This window comes from Oncorhynchus gorbuscha, linkage group LG21 (assembly GCF_021184085.1).
Source record: "Oncorhynchus gorbuscha isolate QuinsamMale2020 ecotype Even-year linkage group LG21, OgorEven_v1.0, whole genome shotgun sequence".
Lineage (NCBI taxonomy): Eukaryota > Metazoa > Chordata > Actinopteri > Salmoniformes > Salmonidae > Oncorhynchus > Oncorhynchus gorbuscha.
In genome coordinates, this window is record NC_060193.1 from 29,990,271 (window position 1) to 30,010,602 (window position 20,332).

At 42.5% G+C, this 20,332-nt stretch overlaps 1 protein-coding gene across 4 annotated transcripts in view; it reads left to right on the plus strand.

Moving 5' to 3' along the window:
• The window catches only part of LOC124007949 (ankyrin-2-like), a 280,314-nt gene that overhangs the window by 190,273 nt on the left and 69,709 nt on the right, over positions 1 to 20,332 (plus strand). For all 4 annotated transcript variants that reach the window (XM_046318844.1, XM_046318845.1, XM_046318846.1 and 1 more), the window contains exons 3-9: positions 9,707 to 9,805; positions 11,502 to 11,600; positions 11,922 to 12,020; positions 12,340 to 12,525; positions 15,040 to 15,063; positions 16,339 to 16,347; positions 17,034 to 17,132. In XM_046318844.1, the coding sequence (XP_046174800.1) occupies positions 9,707 to 9,805; positions 11,502 to 11,600; positions 11,922 to 12,020; positions 12,340 to 12,525; positions 15,040 to 15,063; positions 16,339 to 16,347; positions 17,034 to 17,132 (615 nt within the window). The remainder of the gene's footprint in view (positions 1 to 9,706; positions 9,806 to 11,501; positions 11,601 to 11,921; positions 12,021 to 12,339; positions 12,526 to 15,039; positions 15,064 to 16,338; positions 16,348 to 17,033; positions 17,133 to 20,332) is intronic.

The following is a 20,332-nucleotide window of genomic DNA, read 5'->3' on the forward strand; positions in this document are numbered from 1 at the left end:
TTTCCATTACATTCCCTATTTCTGGAGCATACCTCTCCCCCTGAGAGGCTGGTGGGTCTTAATTTAGGAGGCGCATGACCATTATCTGTTCCTCCTCCAACCCATTAACGTTCCGCATCGCGGGGCTGGGGGGCGGCACCCTGCCGTGGGTCACAGACAACTGTTAGGATGTAAATAATCCGGCCTTGACAACCACCATGGACACGGTGGTCAAGTTGATAAACAACAGTCACATGGCCACGGGGTGTGTGTGAGCGGTTGTTTGGGCTATGTGTCTAAACCCTACCATACAGACACAGACAGGCACACACAGTTGTCCTCACAAAGCCAATGCAATCTAGATAGGTAAGGTGAGGGGCCAGCCACCCTCTCTCTCTCGCTCACATACAGTATACACACACTCTGTCTCTGTCTCTGTCTTTCTATTTCTCTCACATCTGGCAGCACATCTGAATGCGTGTGCTTTGATGCAGTGATCTGATCTACTGTATAATGTCAAGAACATATAGATGTTCTGCTTCATAAACCAAGTCAGATTGCTATGTCAGATAGAGTATGTTTCTAACAATGCAGATCCACTGTCACAAACACTGATTTCCTATTTCACACTAGTCCTCCTATATCTACATTCTCTCTGGTCTCTCCCCTCCCCTTTTCCAATGCCCCCCTCCCTCCCCCTCTCCTTCCATATGGCCAGTCCGGCTGCCCCTCTCCTCCTGGAATGTAACAGTAGAACAGTGACCTTCACACAGTGACAGGGACCTGGACGAATGGGGTGTAGGGCTGTTGCGGTGACCATATTACCAGCATACCGGCAGTCACGAGTCATTCTGGTTACCTTATACATTCTGGTTACCTTATGCTACGCTCCAAAATGTCTATCCATGATGGGAGAGAGCCCTAGGCAATGCTGTTGGTTCATTGATTGTGCAGGATGACTTACAGGTAGCCTACAATTATAGTGCATTTGTATTTGATTTTGAATAGCCTAGTAATAGGGATTTTCTTTATAATTAATTGGGTGGCACATTACTTTTAGCTATACAAAACATCTCACCACCATGCATTTCCCTCTCCTCCTCTCTCTCCCTTATTCCTTTACTTGATCGTGCTGTCTGTCAACAGTTTAGTGACATATGTTTAGTTGCGAAAACATGTTACTATCGATGTTCCCGAACAGATTTCATTTGGTTTCCCAAATGAAGCACTCGGTAGCTGCAGGAACAGAGTTGAATTGCCCATGGTATACGGAGTTTGGGCGGAATATCATCTGAGCATTCTCCTCAAACAGTGGTCGATGCGTAGAGTGAAAATAAGTGTTCCTATGTTTATTTCTAAGCTGCTCATATTAAGCACAGTTCCACTATAAAACCAAAGTGGCCTTCCAGGCGTCATTGGAAAACGGACCGCGTTCGCGCGGCCTCCGTTGGAAATTCGAGTGCATACAGATGACATGTTTTTCCCCTGCCCCTGTTCCTCCCCATTGAGTTTGCGACTTAGCCTACAGCCGCATCATGTAGCCAATATATGTTTTGAAGAAGTTCTACAGTTTGTGTCATTCACAACCTATAGTTGCCAAGTAAATCTAGCATATAGGATCCGTTTCAAATGATCCCTTTTAACCTCAACATAGCCACTTCATATGCGTACACGCTCCGGGAATGGGAAAAATATCCTTTCTATTTTTTTTCAGATAAGTTCAATCCTATTCTTTTTATTATAAAATCATATATCTAATAATGGCACCGGATTTATAAGCATATGTTGTCAGCTAAATGAACAAGCCCACATACAGCCTATGGTATGGAGCATAGCCAGATGTCATACAGTAAGCCAACTCATACTCTGTTATTCTGAAATACGTTTTCTTCATATCATGTTTCTTTAGACCCGACGAAAATAAATCAAGCTTTATTGTGATGGTGTATATTAAATTGATTTATTAGACTTTCTTAAAATGTAGAGATGTTCCAAAGGCGCGCATCAGCGGCTGGTATGCAGCTCATATGCGTGGAGGCCTGGAGATATGAAACGTGAAACGCGATATTCCAAATGCCTGTATCTCAAGAATCGAGGTTTTGTATTTTTTTTACATCCTTTTTTGAAGCGTTTATTTCCACTTGTTCTCGTGTTCTATTTTTGGTCTCGTCTCTTTCGCTCCTTCTGTGCTGTGTGCACCTCCAAATGTACACCAGAGATCTGTATATTATGAAGAGATGCACGTCTCCACCCTAGCAAAGGCAGGCGACAAGCTTAGGTCCAAAATAAGCCCATATTAACGCATTTGGTTGATTTTTGGACCGATTTTAGCGAGAGTGAAACCTCTTTGCCTCTTCCTCTACGGTTTACACACACCAGCCCCTTACCCCTGCCTCTCACGCCAACGAAGTCCTCTCTGACAAGCGGTTTCAAAACGCTATATGCATTTGAGGTTTGGTCCAACATAATCAATCATATGGACACCAAAGCCCATTGAGACGTTATTTTACTGTTGTAGAGAAGAAGATTTTCTAACCAAACTCTGGCTTGAAATATAAACCTGAAATAGAAAGATTAGCTTGCCAGTCACTAGCACGTGGGTTTGAGAGATTGTTGGAGACGTGTGTTCATATTCTATAGTGCCTGCTACAAGAAGTTAGTCATTATTAGTGAATGTGCATGGTTCTAGTTACATTTGTAACGACAAAATGACATTTTCATAGACAGACTTGAAAGCCAGATCAGTGATTATTGAGAGAGAAAAAAAGCAGGTTAAACTATTTTGATTAAATAATTGAATTATTAATGGGTCGTATGGTTGCGGAAGGCTTATATTTAGCCTAAGTATAACTTCACAAGCCCTGAATTCATTAGACTGTTTGCAATGCAGTGTATTTGACCTTTTACTAATTCAACAACGCTTGCATTTAGAAATGTTTGCTAATTTATAAAATAAGAAAATAATACATTAATAATGATAAATACATTTACACACAGTGCCTTTGGAAATTATTCAGATCCTTTGACTTTTTCCACATTTTGTTGTTGTTACATTACAGCCTTATTTCCCCCCCTCATCAATATACACACAATACCCCATAATGAAAAAGCAGAAACAGGTTTTTAGAAATGTTTACAAATTTATAAAAAATTAAAAACTTAAATATTACATTTACATAAGTATTCAGATGCACCTTGTTGATGCACCTTTGGCAGCGATTACAGCCTGGAGGCTACAAGCTTGGCACACCTGTATTTGGGGAGTTTCTCCCATTCTTCTCTGCAGATACTCTCAAGTTCTGTCAGGTTGGATGGGGAGCGTTGCTGCACAGCTATTTTCAGGTCTCCAGAGATGTTCGATTCGGTTTAAGTCTTGGCTGTGAGCTTAGGGTTGTAGTCCTGTTGGAAGGTGAACCTTCACCCCGAGTCTGAGGTCCTGAGCGTTCTGGAGCAGGTTTTCATCAAGGATCTCTCTGTACTTTGCTCTATTCATCTTTGCCTTGATCCTGACTAGTCTCCCAGTCCATGCCAGTGAATAACATCCCCACCCCATAGCATGATGCTGCCACCACCATGTTTCACCGTAGGAATGGTGCCAGGTTTCCTCCAGACATGACGCTTGGCATGCAGGCCAATCTTGGTTTCATCAGACCAGAGAATCTTGTTTCTCATGGTCTGAGAGTCTTTAGGGGCCTTTTGGCAAACTCCAAGCGGGCTGTTGTATGCCTTTTAGTGAGGAGTAGCTTCCATCTGGTCACTCTACCATAAAGGCCTAATTGGTGGAGTGCTGCAGAGATGGTTGTCCTTCTGTAATGTTCTCCCATTTCCACAGAGGAACTCTGGAGCTCTGTCACAGTAACCACCGGGTTCTTGGTCACTTCACTGACCACAACTCTTCTCACCCGATTTTTCAGTTTGGCCGGACGGCCAGCTTTAGGAAGAGTGTTGTTGGTTCCAAACTTCTTCCATTTAAGTATGATGGAGGCAACTGTGTTCTTGGCAACCTTTAATGCTCCAGACATCTTTTGGTACCCGTCCCCAGATCTGTGGATGGACACAATCCTGTCTTGGAGCTCTACGGACAATACCTTCGACCTCATAGCTTGGTTTTTGCTCTGACGTGCACTGTCAACTGTGGTACCTTATATAAACAGGTTTGGGCCTTTTCAAATCATGTCCAATCAATTGAATTTACAACAGGTGGACTTCAATCAAGTTGTAGAAACATCTCAAGCATGATCAATGGAAACAGGATGCACCTGAGCTCAATATCGAGTTCATAGCAAAGGGTCTGAATACCACCACAGCCCTATGTGGGTGTCGGGCAGAGTCAAAGATGGATGAGAGGGGAGGAGACAGGACCCTAGTCACTAACATCTCCTGTCGGTTCATATACCATATGACAGGTATAATCGATGGATTGATGAGTGTGCTTGTGGAATCTGATGGTCCAGTGATCGGATATTAGTTATTGAGCTGGAACAATCTCAAGGTGTTCTGTATTGTTACACCCTTGAGTGGCTGACATGTGCATGTGTCTGCAATGCAATTTTGCAAAGTGGATCACAGTGAAACTGTCCGTCATCCTAGCAACCAGCAAGCATAAGGAACTATGTCAGTCATCCTTAGCAACGAGCCGACACCCCACACTACAAGCATACAAATGGCTTTGACAGCACTGGCAATACCAGGGTTGTGGGTTCGATTCCCACTGGAGACCAGTATGAAGAAAGTATGAAGATGTATCCGTATGCACTTGCTACTTTAAGTCTCTCTGGATAAGAGGGTCTGCTGGAATGACTGAAATGTAAAAATGTAATTGACATACGATAATGATAACAGCCATTGACTGTATGTCAGGTATTATATTTGACAGCTGCCAGTTAGATTGTGGTTGTTAGCGTTGCCGCGTCGGGCTGAAACCATCTGCTCTTCCATCCTCATCCCCATGACCTTCATCTGTCTCCCAGGCCTCTTCACTCAACCAGACTACTACACGACTAGGATCTTCATTTGAACCAGTTTTCTACAGCAGGAAAATAATCCTGCGGCAACAGGAAATGTGAATCATTACGGCGATTTATAACTAATGGACATTTCTTTGTAGGGTTTGATACATTTTTCATTATGGGCAAATAAAGTCTGACATTTTAAAGAGGAAATTACATTATTTAGATGCATTTTACTACATCGAATACACTATTTGCATATCCAAATTCTCAGCAACAAGAGTGATCAGATTAAGATCCTACATCTATCTGTAGCCAAGCCTTGTTCACAGAGCCTCTTGCTCTGTAACAAATAGCAATGTTTCTCCCTGTCTTTAAGGCAGATGTATTCCCAGTTTGTCCCTGGCATAATTTCCTCTGCGCAGTCATGGGAGATATAAGCTTGATGGTGGTACTGCATTTAAAGTAGCATTCAACATTATAAATGCATTGCAGGTGCCACATTAGATGGATGTCTTTCCATCAAGTCTCTGCCCGTGCCACTAGTGATGGAATACTCCACCTATGACCGTGAGAGCTCCTTGTGGTTCATCCAACACAGTCTGGATACCCAATCAATCAACCACACAGACTCACACAGCAGCTCTGAACCCCCAATTCAAACTAAACTCTGTAAACCATCATTTCTGCATTAAGACCTTGTTTGTATGATGAAGTGGTCGTTATGATTCTACTATAGAAGTTGGAAAAAAGTGTTAAGGGACAACCCTTAGTGGAACACAGTAGCTCTTTTCAACTTAATGCAGGAGGCGGAGTTGACATTCTCTTAGTGAAAGTTATTTGGTCTACTCTACTCTACTAGAAATGTATTCCTTTGTGGACTATTCAAATATAATTTACCTGTCACTTTTATTATTGTGTTATTGTTCGGTATTTGATATGTTCCTTCAAGTTGACCTTTATGAACTGAAAACGCTCTTCTCAAAAGTGTACTTAATTACTTTTTGCCCTTTCCTGTTACCCCTACGGACTGTAAACCTTTAACTGCCTTTCGATGAGTAATGCATTCCATTTGTTATAGCACCATAGTTCATGATGATAATAACTCACAATCTGCATGTGAATTAGTTGCTATTTATGCTGGTTATGACTGCTGCAATGCCCCATGGGAGTCGTCTGCTCTAACCACCGCTGCTTATGAATTAGATTTCCACCACATTACATCTGCATATAATAGAACAATAACAAGTGGGAACATTAGGGTGAATGTTATATTATGTGATTAGAACGTTTTCATAAGTGATTGCGCCTGTGGCCAGGCTGATGTAATGACTGTGATTGAGTGACTGTGGTGGTCAGTAGGTAAGTTGGGGAACTGTGTGACAGAGTGATATGCCTGCAGACTCTAAAGGATGGATGAACACTCATACAGTATGGTGTTGTTGTAAGCAGAGATAGATGGGACTGTATGGGAGCGCCATGGGCGGAGGTGTTTCTTTGAGATTGTGGGGGGATCGGAATGGGAGGGTGGGGAGAAGGATCCCCGCCCCGAAGGAGTGAATACAGATTGTCCCTGCAGTTAACCAACCAACCTCACTCCCTCCATCCCTACCAACTTCCATGGGGACAGAGGCAGCCATTCATCTATAAAGTCGAAATAGGGACAGAAATGTCTACTCCATTCTGCTCTGGTAGTGACAGGTGTTATGGTGCTATAGCATCCTGTCTGGCTGACCTTGAGTTATTCCCAATGCCATCTCTGAGGGTGAAGTGTGTTACCAAGGACAGGTTAACAGAGGTTCATTCTACAGGGAGTTTGTAAGGTGTTTGTTTACACCTCTGTTTAACCTTCAGTACAACGTTGGGCCCTACAATTACACAATAGAAATATAGCTTTTTGACAGTGCTAAGGGATGTGAGGACAAGCTAAGCGAGAAGAGAGCAGATGGTGCACCCTTCTGAGTCAAATGCAGCATGTCTTTAAAAAAATATGCTTCTTGTTCTCCTTCAGGGCAGTGCAGACTGCAGAATATGTAACTCTTTTTTTAATAGACAGGGGTTGATTGGACACTAAACACTGTAGGGTGCCTTGCTGTAACTACAGGGGTCCTCAGGAGCAGTCCAGTTTGGTCTGAACAGGGGCCGCATGACATAGTCTGTTAAGGGCTGCCCTGGCTATAGAGGAAATTACACATCGACCGAGCGGCCCTTTTTAAATAGCAGACAAACACTCCCTGAATTAGTGCTGGGTCACTGAGATGCCCCAAACTAGGTGAAAAATCTGTTGATGTGCCCTTGAGCAAGGCATTTAACTCCAATTGCTCCTGTAAATCGCTCTGGATTAGTTTTAGGAATGAGAGAGGGTTGCTCCTCAGAATCCAAATGTTGTGTCATGTTGTTGGCATCTGGGGTTGGTTATTGAAGTTACTTGGGCCCCTCATGATGTGGTGTTTTGGGAATTAACTGGCAAATGCAAATGCTTGGATTCTTTAATCCTCGGGGTAATCTGCCCAGAGTGATATTGAAATTTAATCGTCATTTCTCTCCCTCTAAAGCATTTAGGATCTATTTATTGCCCCAACAACAGGACGTAAACACCAATCTCCTATTAGGAACATATTGGCACTTATGGAGGGATATAAACTAGTCTTTAGCAAAAATTGAACTGGGACCAGTTGGTACAGTTGAAGTCGGAAGTTTACATACACCTTAGTCAAAAAAACATTTAAACTCAGTCTTTCACAATTCCTGACATTTAATCCTGGTAAAAATTCCCTGTCATAGGTCAGTTAGGATCAGTCGAGAGAGTGATGTATTTCAGCTTTTATTTATTTCATCACATTCCCAGTGGGTCAGAAGTTTACATACACTCAATTAGTATTTGGCCTTAAATTGTTGAACTTGGGTCAAACGTTTCGGGGTAGCCTTCCGCAAGCTTCCCACAATAAGTTGGGTGAATTTTGGCCTATTCCTCCTGACAGAGCTGGTGTAACTGAGTCAGGTTTGTAGGCCTCCTTGCTCGCACACGCTTTTTCAGTTCTGCCCACACATTTTCTATAGGATTGAGGTCAGGGCTTTGTGATGGCCACTCCAATACCTTGACATTGTTGTCCTTAAGCCATTTTGCCACAACTTTGGAAGTGTGCTTGGCGTCATTATCCATTTGGAAGACCCACTTGCGACCAAGCTTTATCTTCCTGACTGATGTCTTGAGATGTTGCATCATTATATCCACATAATTTTTCTTTCTCATGTTGCCATCTATTTTGTGAAGTGCACCAGTCCCTCCTGCAGCAAAGCACCCCCACAACGTGATGCTGCCACCCCGTGCTTCACGGTTGGGACGGTGTTCTTCGGCCTGCAAGCTTCCCCCTTTTTCCTCCAAACATAACGATGGTCATTATGGCCAAACAGTTTTATTTTTGTTTCATCAGACCAGAGGACATTTCTCCAAAAAGTACGATCTTTGTCCCCATGTGCATTTGCAAACCGTAGTCTGGCATTTTAATGGCAGTTTTGGAGCAGTGGCTTCTTCCTTGCTGAGCGGCCTTTCAGGTTATGTCGATATCGGACTCATTTTACTGTGGGTATAGAAACTTTTGTACCTGTTTCCTCCAGCATCTTCACAAGGTCCTTTGCTGTTGTTCTGGAATTGATTTGCACTTTTCACACCAAAGTACTTTCATCTCTAGGAGACAGAACACATCTCCTTCCTGAGTGGTATGACGGCTGCATGGTCCCATGGTGTTTATACTTGCGTACTATTATTTGTACAGATGAACGTGGTACCTTCAGGCATTTGGAAATTTCACCCAAGGATGAACCAGAGGTCTTGGCTGATTTCTTTTGATTTTCCTATGATGTCAAGCAAAGAGACACTGAGTTTGAAGGTAGGCCTTGAAATACATCCACAGGTTCACCTCCAATTGACTCAAAATGTCAATTAGGCTCTCAGAAGCTGCTAAAGCCATGACATCATTGTCTGGAATTTTCCAAGCTGTTTAAAGGCACAGTCAACTTAGTGTATGTAAGCTTCTGACCCACTGGAACTGTGATACAGTGAATTATAAGTGAAATAATCTGTTTGTAAATAATTGTTGGAAAAATGACTTGTGTCATGCACAGAGTAGATGTCCTAACCGACTTGCCGAAACTATAGTTTGTTAACAAGAAATTTGTGGAGTGGTTGAAAAATTAGATTTAACGACTCCAAGTGTTTGTAAACTCCCGACTTCTTGAGTCTTGATATATTCTTGGACGGATGTTCTGATCTAAAGTCAAGCCTTATGGGTGTCTGGAAAGACAGGTAGCTAGCTATAAATGACAGCATAGCTGGCAAGTCGCATTCAAGGAACAGAATCACACACCAGTGACCCCTGTGATAAACACCAGATAGCCACACACACATACACGCGCACACACATACTGCTTGACTTTATTAATACCACCAGGCCTACATAGTGAATCCTGGACTGGCCCTAGTCCACAACCATCGTGACACGGCACAAATTCTGACATCCAGTACTGCCTTTGGTATTTCAGTCTGTACCTCCCTCGAGTGTGTGTGTGTGTGTGTATATTTGTGAGAGAGGAGAACACGGTTTCACAGCCAAGACAAGGAGAGGGAGATTGGAAGAGGGGAAAGGGATCCTGTTAGGTTATGGACCTGGAGGTACACCCAGTCCCTTCTCTTTCCTTTATCTCTAGCGTTTCGATCCTCCATTTTGTTTTGAGGCTGACCTATCTTCTTATACGTGTCTACTTCTCTTCTTCCTCAGAATGGGCTCAACGCGTTGCACCTGGCAGCTAAGGAGGGCCACGTGGAGCTGGTCCAGGAGCTGCTGGAGAGAGGCTCAGCTGTGGACTCGGCCACCAAGGTGGGTTCCCTTACCGCACTACTGTATGTGGCGCTAGCACAGTGGGATAGAATCAAATTAGGAAGAGCTACAGCACATGAGCTACGTCCATCCACGTCCGCTGTAGGTAGACTACTCATTTTATCCACAACTGGGTAAAGGCTTGTTAGGAGCTTGCATGCTGGTCAAGTGTTAAGATTATATTTGTCTTAGCTGCTTTGGACTTTTGGATTACAAATAAAGATAGCTAGAAATATCATAATCAAATGAGCTGTCAAAAGAAAGTGTTCCAAAGATCTTGGACGAAAACACATTTTGTTTTTCTTCCATTGTGAAATCTGATGCGCTGTTTTACACTGAAAAGCAATTGTGCTTTGGTTTGTTTTGGCTTGATGTTGTACTTTACAACGGAGGTCAAATATTTTAAACGACACAAAAACGAGATGCATTTCTCTGAAAAGTCTGCTCGTTCAAGGTATCAGTCTCCAAAATAAGGGCCCTAAACGTGGTTCAAGTGTCACACACGGGGGTTAACCAGGTCAGTGTCGTCAAACAACTCTTGCCCTACATTAACCTGACTCTTAACCTTTCCAACAGTGAGATAACACAACCATACCCAGGGCAGTCAGCCATATCCCTAACCAGCACCCAATGGACTGCGCTGCACTGCAACCTATCGCCGTCACATGACTGTGCAGTCTAGCTTCAGAGCACTAGGGTGTAGCAGGCAGGAAAAGGGATGCAGCTAGTTTCATTGAACATGGAGGCAGTTATGCCAAGCTGTGAACATGGAGGAGGTCTATTCCTTCTGAGCAGCATGTTTAGGGTGTCGTTTGACTTGTTACAGATGTAGGACCTTAATTTGATCACTCTTTCCTGCAATGCGGGACGCAAACGTGTAGTGTTTTTTGAGGTTTAAAATAATTTACTGTCTTGTGTTTTATAGCATATTTAATTGTGTTTACTGTACATGACTCATTTAAATGTTTATTTTGACAACAGAACATCAACAACTTTTTTTAGAAACAGATTTCCACTCTGAAACAGGAGCCTCTTGACTTGATTTCTTGTTCAACATGGCCTAATTAAAAGCATTGAGGGTTTAAGGCTCTCTATGAGTGGTAAAAGCTTCATTATTTCTAGCTGTCTGTGTCACAGCATCATTAGGAGTGCACCTCAGAAAGGCCCCCTTATCTCCATCATTGAGCCATAGGTGTCTGTGGATATGCCTGTTTGGGGTGTCACATCTTTAATCAGTGATGGAGAGAATTAATGAAGATAAAAAAAATGATGAATAGGAGTGCCTGTAGACAATGAGATGGCGGTGATGACTGTGTGTGTGTGTGTGTGTGTGTGTGTGTGTGTGTGTGTGTGTGTGTGTGTGTGTGTGTGTGTGTGTGTGTGTGTGTGTGTGTGTGTGTGTGTGTGTGTGTGTGTGTGTGTGTGTGTGTGTGTGTGTGTGTGTCAAACATTTGATACTACTGTAATAGTAATACAATTTGTATGCTTTTTTGTCAAAGCTGAAATGCAGGACAAAGTCGTTTTTGTCATTTCTATTTATGTCAGAAATGACAGTTTATGTCATTACTGTATGTTATCCATCCTCTTTGTAAGACAGAGTTGAAAGTGAACCCCTTGTTTTGTGTATTGATTGACACAGTTCACCTTGTTCTCTATAAGGGTGTAATATGTGTCTCTCTGTGTTCTTCCATCCCAGAAAGGGAACACAGCCCTCCACATTGCCTCTCTGGCCGGACAGGCCGAGGTGGTGAAGATACTGGTGAAGCGCGGCGCAGAAATCAACTCTCAGTCTCAGGTAAGAGATTTGTATTTTGTATTTAACCTGTATTTAACTAGGCAAGTCAGTTAAGAACACATTCTTATATACAATTATGACATACCCCGGCCAAACCCCAACCCGGACGACGCTGGGCCAATTGTGCGCTACCCTAGGGGACTCCCAATCAAGGACGGTTGTGATACAGCCTGGAATCGAACCAGGGTCTGTAGTGACGCCTCTAGCACTGACATGCAGTGCCTTAGCCCGTTGCACCACTCGGGAGCCCTCAACAGTAGCATGGCAGCAGCCATCTTGCTTTCATCTCCTTTCTCTAATGTTGTACTGTTGTGTCTCCAGAATGGCTTCACCCCTCTGTACATGGCTGCTCAGGAGAACCATATGGACGTGGTGCGTTACCTACTGGAGAATGGAGGTAACCAGAGCACCGCTACTGAGGTAGGGAGTGTGTGTGTGTGTGTGTGTGTGTGTGTGTGTGTGTGTGTGTGTGTGTGTGTGTGTGTGTGTGTGTGTGTGTGTGTGTGTGTGTGTGTGTGTGTGTGTGTGTGTGTGTGTGTGTGTGTGTGTGTGTGTGTGTGTATCTTCGTACATGTTTTCAGCAAAATGGTTTGAAGTTTTCAGTCTGTGTGAGGATGTGTGCGAACATTGTGTTTCACCAGGCATAATCCTGACGAAATAAAGCTTGGTCTGTTTTATACCTCGTTGGTCTGTGGCTATGGATAACCTCCTACCTCCCCTCTCTCCTTCCCTCCACCAGGATGGCTTCACCCCACTGGCCATCGCGCTGCAGCAGGGCCACAACCAGGTGGTGTCTGTCCTGCTGGAGAACGACACCAAGGGCAAGGTGCGGCTGCCCGCCCTGCACATCGCCGCCCGCAAGGACGACACCAAGTCTGCCGCGCTGCTCCTCCAGAACGACCACAACGCCGACGTGCAGTCCAAGGTACGGCCGGAGGGAAGGGATTACGGGTTAGAACGCGCATCTTCGTTATTGGGTTAGCATGTCTCTGTGGTGCTACGACCATGGGTCGTCAGTGGGTCAAGCCCGACGTGCAGTAGGACTGCAAGGAAATAGAATACAGGGTACTTGTTACAGTTTTGTTTGTCAGTGCTTTGTGGTGTATTTCTAGTATCAATACGAACATGTTTCAATGAAAAAAGGGTGTAATGAGAGTGTGTCGACGTACATTAGCCCTTGTTCATCTGTCTCTGGTGTGTACCTGTAGCTGTCTCTCTCGGTCTGTCCATCGCTCTCTCTCTCCTTCTGTGTTCTGTGTCTGTGCACCTGCCACTAGTTCATTGGTCCTGCCACTAACCGGGTCTCTCTCTCTCTTCCCGTCTTGTCTATTTATCTGATCCACCCCCCCCTCCCCCTCCCCCCATCACTTTCAACCGCATCCCCTGTGTTTATGTGTAGCACTGTCCACTGCATGGAGTGTGTGGAATATGCTATTGTCCACAGGTCGTATTGTTGAATGTTGCAATTTGAGGGGTTGCATGCATCCTTGGGTTTCAGGAAAAATGGGTTTTTAGGGGTGTGTGGGCGAGGGGTAAAGGAGATGGGCTGTGGCTAGAGTGAAGTAATATTCCATAGTACGCCAGGGCTATTCAATGAACTGTCCTCAAGGTTTTCACTGTAGCACTGCTGGGTTCTGCAGTTGGTTGAACAGTTATTGTCGTTGATTGGCCAGAGTCCACTCATGTCTGAATCAGTCCTTTTTGATTGATTGATTGATTGATTGATTTGATTTTTGGGTCATGCAAATTTCCACCGTTTAAAAACAAATGAAAGATATAAAGAACCCCAGAGGACAACACATGAAAGCATTTTAAACAGGTTTTTCTAATGTGGTCCTCGGTGTAGGACGATAACAGGAAACAGAATGAGTGAAAACCAGCAGTGCTGCTGTTGTCCACCAGGCATTGAACAGCCCTGCGCTGCAAACACTATGGCATACCAGTTATCATCGGCGTTGTCACTGAACATAACTTTGTCCTCGTGTCAGGCCTCATGTTAATGATATTACATAATATAATACAGTGTATGCCAGCGTTTCCCAAACCCGGTCCCCGGGAACCCGAGGGGTACACGTTTAGTTTTTTTGCCCTAACACGACACAGCTGAATCAAATGATCAAAGCCTGATGATTAGTTGATTATTTGAATCAGCTTTGTAGTGCTAGGGCAACAAAAACGAAACGTGTACCCCTCAGGGTTCCCGGGGCCCGCGTTTGGGAAACCCTGGTGTGTGCCGACATGAAATGCTGTTTAGGGCTGTTTCCATGACGTACTCTTCACCATGACTCACCAGGGAGACCCAGAGGAGGGTGGATGAAGACTGCAGCATGAAAACACACTCTCACGCACACTTACATGTAGATGTTAAACACAGAGCACTCTCACCAAATACCTCTGAAACGCAGTCCTCTTGACGATTACCTGAATTACTTTGGCAATATCCACCGTCTCAAAAGCATACTTTAAAATGTGAAAAAGACTATAAATAGGACGGCTCTCTAGTGAGTTTGGCCTTGTGGTACAACATGGCTGCCATACCTCACTGGTGCGTGTGTTGTATTAGAGTGAGTAAGGCCTGCTCATAGAAAATAGTATTATGCACAGTATACATGTATGTCTATGGACTTGCTACTCTCATTGTAAAACATCTCAAGGTCTTTGGATAAAAGATGTGATAAAGCATACGACGAGTTTATTTCCAAATCCCTATATTTCATCAGAAATGGCTTTAATTTCAAGTGTGTGTAAAATATTACTGTTCTCAGATTTTTTTAGATTTTTTGAGACGTTTTTGTTGTTGTTGTTTGCAAAATGCTAAATATCCGTTGTTTAGCCGTAACGGAATGTTCGTATCCGGTATATTTGACCGTGACATGTGGTTCTCGCCTGCCCATCTTAACACGAATGCACTTACTGTAAGTCACTCTGGATAGCAGCGTTTGCTAAATGACTACAGATCTACAGATATCACATTGCTGTGTTGATTTTTATTTGAATTTTGTTTTCCTGTTTTAATATTGATGTCACAAATGTATCATTTGTACAGTTCTTTATTAAAAATGTAGTTATTTGTTACATTTGACTGTGTAAAACCTGGCAGTACTTATTTATCTGAAAGTGAGGCGGATATATATCATTTTGCAATTTATTTATTTTTTACATTTAACAACCCCATGATGTGATTATATGGTGAAAAAACACACCAGTCTCTTTCATAATTTCTTTAAACAATAAAAGCTCATTTCAGAAAAGGTATATATGGCATTTTGGAATTAAACTCTTCATATACAGTCTAGCGATAAAGCTGTTTTTGAAGAGAATCATACCACTCTAGCTACGTTGCCCGTATTTCTTTGTACTGCACAGTCTACCCTGAACATCTGTATGACTGAGTGTAAAATAACTAAGGTCTTTCCCTTCCTCATCTCTACTGCTTCAGATGATGGTCAATAGGACTACGGAGGTATAACCACTATGTCTAGCACTCAAACCTTCATCATAACCCCATCACTTTTCTTGTTTGTCTGTGTGTCGTTTCAGCACTTTATTTCCCTTACTTCTATAGCATTGGAATGGTGGAAATAGCCGCCGAGTCATTCAGTCCATCACAATCTCTTTGTTTTTTTGTTGTGTTAAGCATGCATGGTGATATCTCGAAAAGGCCACCTCTCTCAAGTAGCTTTTTTTCCGCACATCATGTGCCTTAGCAGTTTGTCTTTCAGTTTCAGAACTGTTATCGGCTCATTTATTTTACTTTGTGCATACTTTCGACATACTTTCGTTTTCATTGGTTGAGTTTCTGGCGTTGTATTGATGCTAACCCCAAGCTCAGAGACTTGATTTATGGTCTTACTGATAATCTCATAATCACCTATACATTTTACACTAAGATGATATATAGATTTTACATAACGATGGATCATAATTTTTACAGTGTTAAAGGGATACGTTGGGATTTTGGCAACTTCCCCAGAGTTAGTTGAACTCGTGGACACCATTTTTATGTCTCTGCGTGCAGTTTGAAGGAAGTTTCTCACTCGCGCTAGCACAATTGCTAACTAGCATTAGCGTAAAGACTGGAAGTCATATTTATGCCTCTTCCAGTCATTGTGCTAACACTAGTTAGCATTGGCTCGCAAAACTACCTCTAACTTCCTTCTTACTGGAAAACAGAGACATAACAATGGTACCCACGAGTTCATCCGACTCTGGGGAAGTAGATAAAGTGCCTCATTGCCAAAATCCTGAAGTATCCCTTTAATGTTTATTTATAGAATGTATATATGTTGTGTTGCATGTCATTCATTTATATTGTAGATGCACTATGAACTAAATTGATACTATTTGACAAAGCATAAAACAATGTTATTGATATGAGGTCGGAATTAACACATCTTTACAATTACAAAAGGCTTGAGATCAGATAAAGAAATAGTAATATTATAAGAAATATATCAATGCAAATATATGTACATTATTCGTGCAAACAAGCATGCTTTTGTATAGTATAGTATACTACTGTAATGACATGATAGAACATCAATCAAAAAGTATCCAGGTGTTTTGCAGATAATTTTCTTGAAGAACAAAAGCACTATATAGCATGATGCATCCCATCTATATTCATTTGCACCATTATCAACTTTAAATGTGTCATTTTGAATCATTGCGTAGTCACTACAGTTCTTCATACTTCTGTAAATAATGTTTTCACGTTAAATCGCCCCATTACTTTCAGAATGGAAAGGTAAGGCAAGAGTTTCACAATACTCCAACCACAACGGCTCTCTCTCTGATTTCTTATGATTCCTAACATGACAAAATGGCGTACAGTGACATAGTGCACTTTGGTGTTGATAAAAAAAGAATACCGTCATGGTTTTTTGATTTGGTGTTTTTTCTCTGTCCTTTAACTGTATGGTTAACTAATACTGTGTGTCAATAGTTTGGTTGATATTAACAGTCTGTGTGAACTGTACGTCCACTTGTTTTTTAATTCCTTCATTTATTTATTTATTTTTTAAGTAAATGGAGAAACTATGCAATTGATTTGGTTCTGACTGTAGGATTACCAGTTGCATGGTAGTGATCTTTCTGCATGGTCTTTCTGAGTGTGTTTGTGTGTATGCCTACAGTACGTAATTTGCGTGTACGTGTGTAATTGAGTCATAATTTTCTGAAACTGAATTTTAAGATTTCTTTCCCTTCATCTCTTTGGTTTACTCCCTCTTCTGAGTTTGGAGCGTTGCTCTTTCACATTTACTAATTTAATTTAATTTTTTCCCTTTGATGATGGTTAATGCGACTGCTGCATGCTGGGATAGTGGAGGTCAAGGGTCAGGGGTCAGGCTTTGGGGGTCATGAATGAGGCTAGTATCTAACCCACTGTCTCTCTCTCCCCTCCCTCTCGCTATGTTCACCCCTGTGTTACAGAGTGGATTCACGCCACTTCATATTGCTGCCCACTATGGAAACGTGAACGTGGCCACACTACTGCTAAATCGTGGGGCAGCTGTGGACTTTACAGCTAGGGTAGGTACCATAGCCCAGGCTGAAACTATTACAACAACCTTCTGATCTGCAGTCAGGTGCGCTACTGTTGTGCAGTGTTGTATTCTGGGTTAAACTTGGAACATTGCTATCCTAGAGACTGGTTTTTACATCAGAAGTTAATGGTTATCTGTAGGAGCCAGATGGCTTTGGAATGTTCTGTGTGGATGGGAGGAAGTCACAGGATTGCGATAGGGGATACGGGTGGACATTTTTGGATTAGGCAAATGAGGGATTGAGGTCAAGTCAGATCCCCTTAAGGGAGACATTTCAGGTTATTACCCTATTACTTCTTCTTCCTGTCGAACCACAATAGATGAAAGGATTGGAGAGAAGGAGGAGGGCCTAAATTGGAGTATATATACTTGTGGTGGTAGAAACATGTTTTGTCTAATGCAGCTGTATTGATCCTCTGGGAAGAATAAACTTGGTTCACCTCTCTAGGGTATGTGGAACGCTAGCGTCCCACCTGGCCAACATCCAGTGAGATTGCAGAGTGCCAAATTCAAATACAGAAATACTCATTATAAAAATTCAGAAAAGATACAACTATTTTACATAGGTTTAAAGATTAACTTCTTGTGAATCCAACCACGGTGTTGCATACCTTACAATTATTTGAGAACATAGCCCAGCAGACAAATCATTACAAACAGTAACCAGCCAAGTAGAAGAGTTACACAAGTCAGAAATAGAGATAAAATTAATCACTTACCTTTAATGATCTTCATATGTTTGCACTCAGAAGACATTCATTTTTTCAATAAATGTTCATTTTGTTCGATAAAGTCACTCTTTATATCCAAAAAACACCGTTTTGTTCGCACGTTTTCTTCAGTAATCCACAGGCTCAAACGCAGTCACAACAGGCAGACAAACAATCCAAATTGTATCCGTAAAGTTCATAGAAACATGTCAAACGATGTTTATATTCAACCCTCAGGTTGTTTTTAGCTTAAACAATCAATAATATTTCAACCGGACAATAACGTCGTCAATATAAAAGGTAAACAAGAAAGGCACTTTCTCGGTCGTGCACATGAAAAAGCTCTGTGACACGTCAGGGTCCACTCATTCAGACTGCTCTTACTCCCTCATTTTCAGAATACAAGCCTGAAACAATTTCTAAAGACTGTTGACATCTGGTGGAAGGCATAGGAACTGCAATTTGAGTCCTAAGTCAAAAAAAAAAATTCCTACTTCCTGAATGGATTTTTCTCAGGTTTTCGCCTGCCAAATCAGTTCTGTTATTCTCACAGACAGTTTTGGAAACTTTAGAGTGTTTTCTATCCAAATCTACTAATTATATGCATATCCTATTTTCTGGGCCTGAGTAGAAGGCAGTTTAATTTGGGCATGCTTTTCATCCAAAATTCAAAATGCTGCCCCCTACCATGGAGAAGTTAAGCTTTCATAATGTCCGTAGAGGTTTTTACTCTGAGAATTAGAACCACAGCGAGGTCTTGGGATCCATCACGATACCCTCCTTTGTGTTCTTTCCTTTACTGGAAATAGTGCAAAGATTGTAGGTTATAGGAAGGGCTGCCCACACACACTGTGCCAACACAGCACTGAGTCCAAGAACCATAAAACACAGGAGACTTTAGAGCCCATACGCGCACACACACACACATATTTTAAGCGAGTAGAGTGAAATGCCCTTTAGGAACCCACAGTCAGCGATTGGGTTGCTTTCTAGGACAATGATACCCTCCGCCTCAGCACTTCCCTTTTCTCTGAATCCTCATGTCCATCTGTGTGGTCCCCATCAGCCACTCAGACAGAGAGAGGAATGAGTCTTAGGAGAATGCCAGTCCTTTTCTTGAAAACAGAACTCAAGGCGAGAGATGGAGAGAGTTGCCTGGCCAAGCTGAAAGATTACTTGAAGGTCACAGACTCAATGCAGTCCTGTTCTGACTGAGCCCTTAGTGTCGACAACTTAAGCACAAATCTACTAACTCAGCAAGGGACTCCACAGTCAGAAACCGTACCTTTTATTTGCAGAAAGGTAACACTCAAAACCACTGTAATGTCTGCTGTGTCATACTTTCTCAGGCACTTTTTCCAGTCACAGTCAACATAACACGCTGTGTGTCCTGCAGTGCTCTGGACCAGGCTGTGGAAAAAATGCTCAGCTTTCACATTGTCAGGATTTCACAGAAATCAGAGGAGTGGCCGAACGCCAACATAACATGACACATCCTAACAGAAAGAATGAACAGGAGCCATTCATCAGCAGTTCCATTCAATTCAAGCTCTGTTGTCCCAGCAAGGAAATTCATTGAGGTATATTAGAAAGCATGACATCAGTCACTAGACGCCTTGTCCTGAACTACCCCCACTGTCTGTGGAACAACATTGCACGTAATAGAAACTGGTCAAAAGCGGTGCACTGTGTAGGGAATAGGGTGCCATTTGGTCCGCTGACTAGGTTACAACACAGCTCCCTTATTGCCACAGAGTGTGGCACAGTGTGGGTCCGGGTATCACTTATCATGATTATAACTATTATTCTAGTAAAGCAGTCTGTCTAATCAGGAAAACATCTGTACCCGGCTGGCAGATTTGATCAAATAATTTAGCCCTGCGTGTGTTTACTAGTAAACAAGCTCCACAACAACAACAACAATAATGCCATAGAAAGCCCTAACCTAAGAAAACCCTAACCTAAGAGATCCCTAACCTGAGAGATCCCTAACCTGAGAAAACCCTAACCTAAGAGATCCCTAACCTGAGAAAACCCTAACCTAAGAGATCCCTAACCTGAGAAAACCCTAACCTAAGAGATCCCTAACCTGAGAAAACCCTAACCTAAGAGATCCCTAACCTAAGAGATCCCTAACCTGAGAGATCCCTAACCTGAGAGATCCCTAACCTAAGAGATCCCTAACCTAAGAAAACCCTAACCTAAGAGATCCCTAACCTAAGAGATCCCTAACCTAAGAAAACCCTAACCTAAGAGATCCCTAACCTAAGAGATCCCTAACCTAAGAGATCCCTAACCTAAGAGATCCCTAACCTAAGAGATCCCTAACCTAAGAGAACCTTAACCTAAGAAAACGCTAACCTAAGATTTGAGGTAAACTGGAGATACTGTATGTAGCAACATTACTCGTAATAGAAACGGTATACTGGCCTTGTAACAGCACATGTGTATACAGTAGGATAGGTAGTTATATACC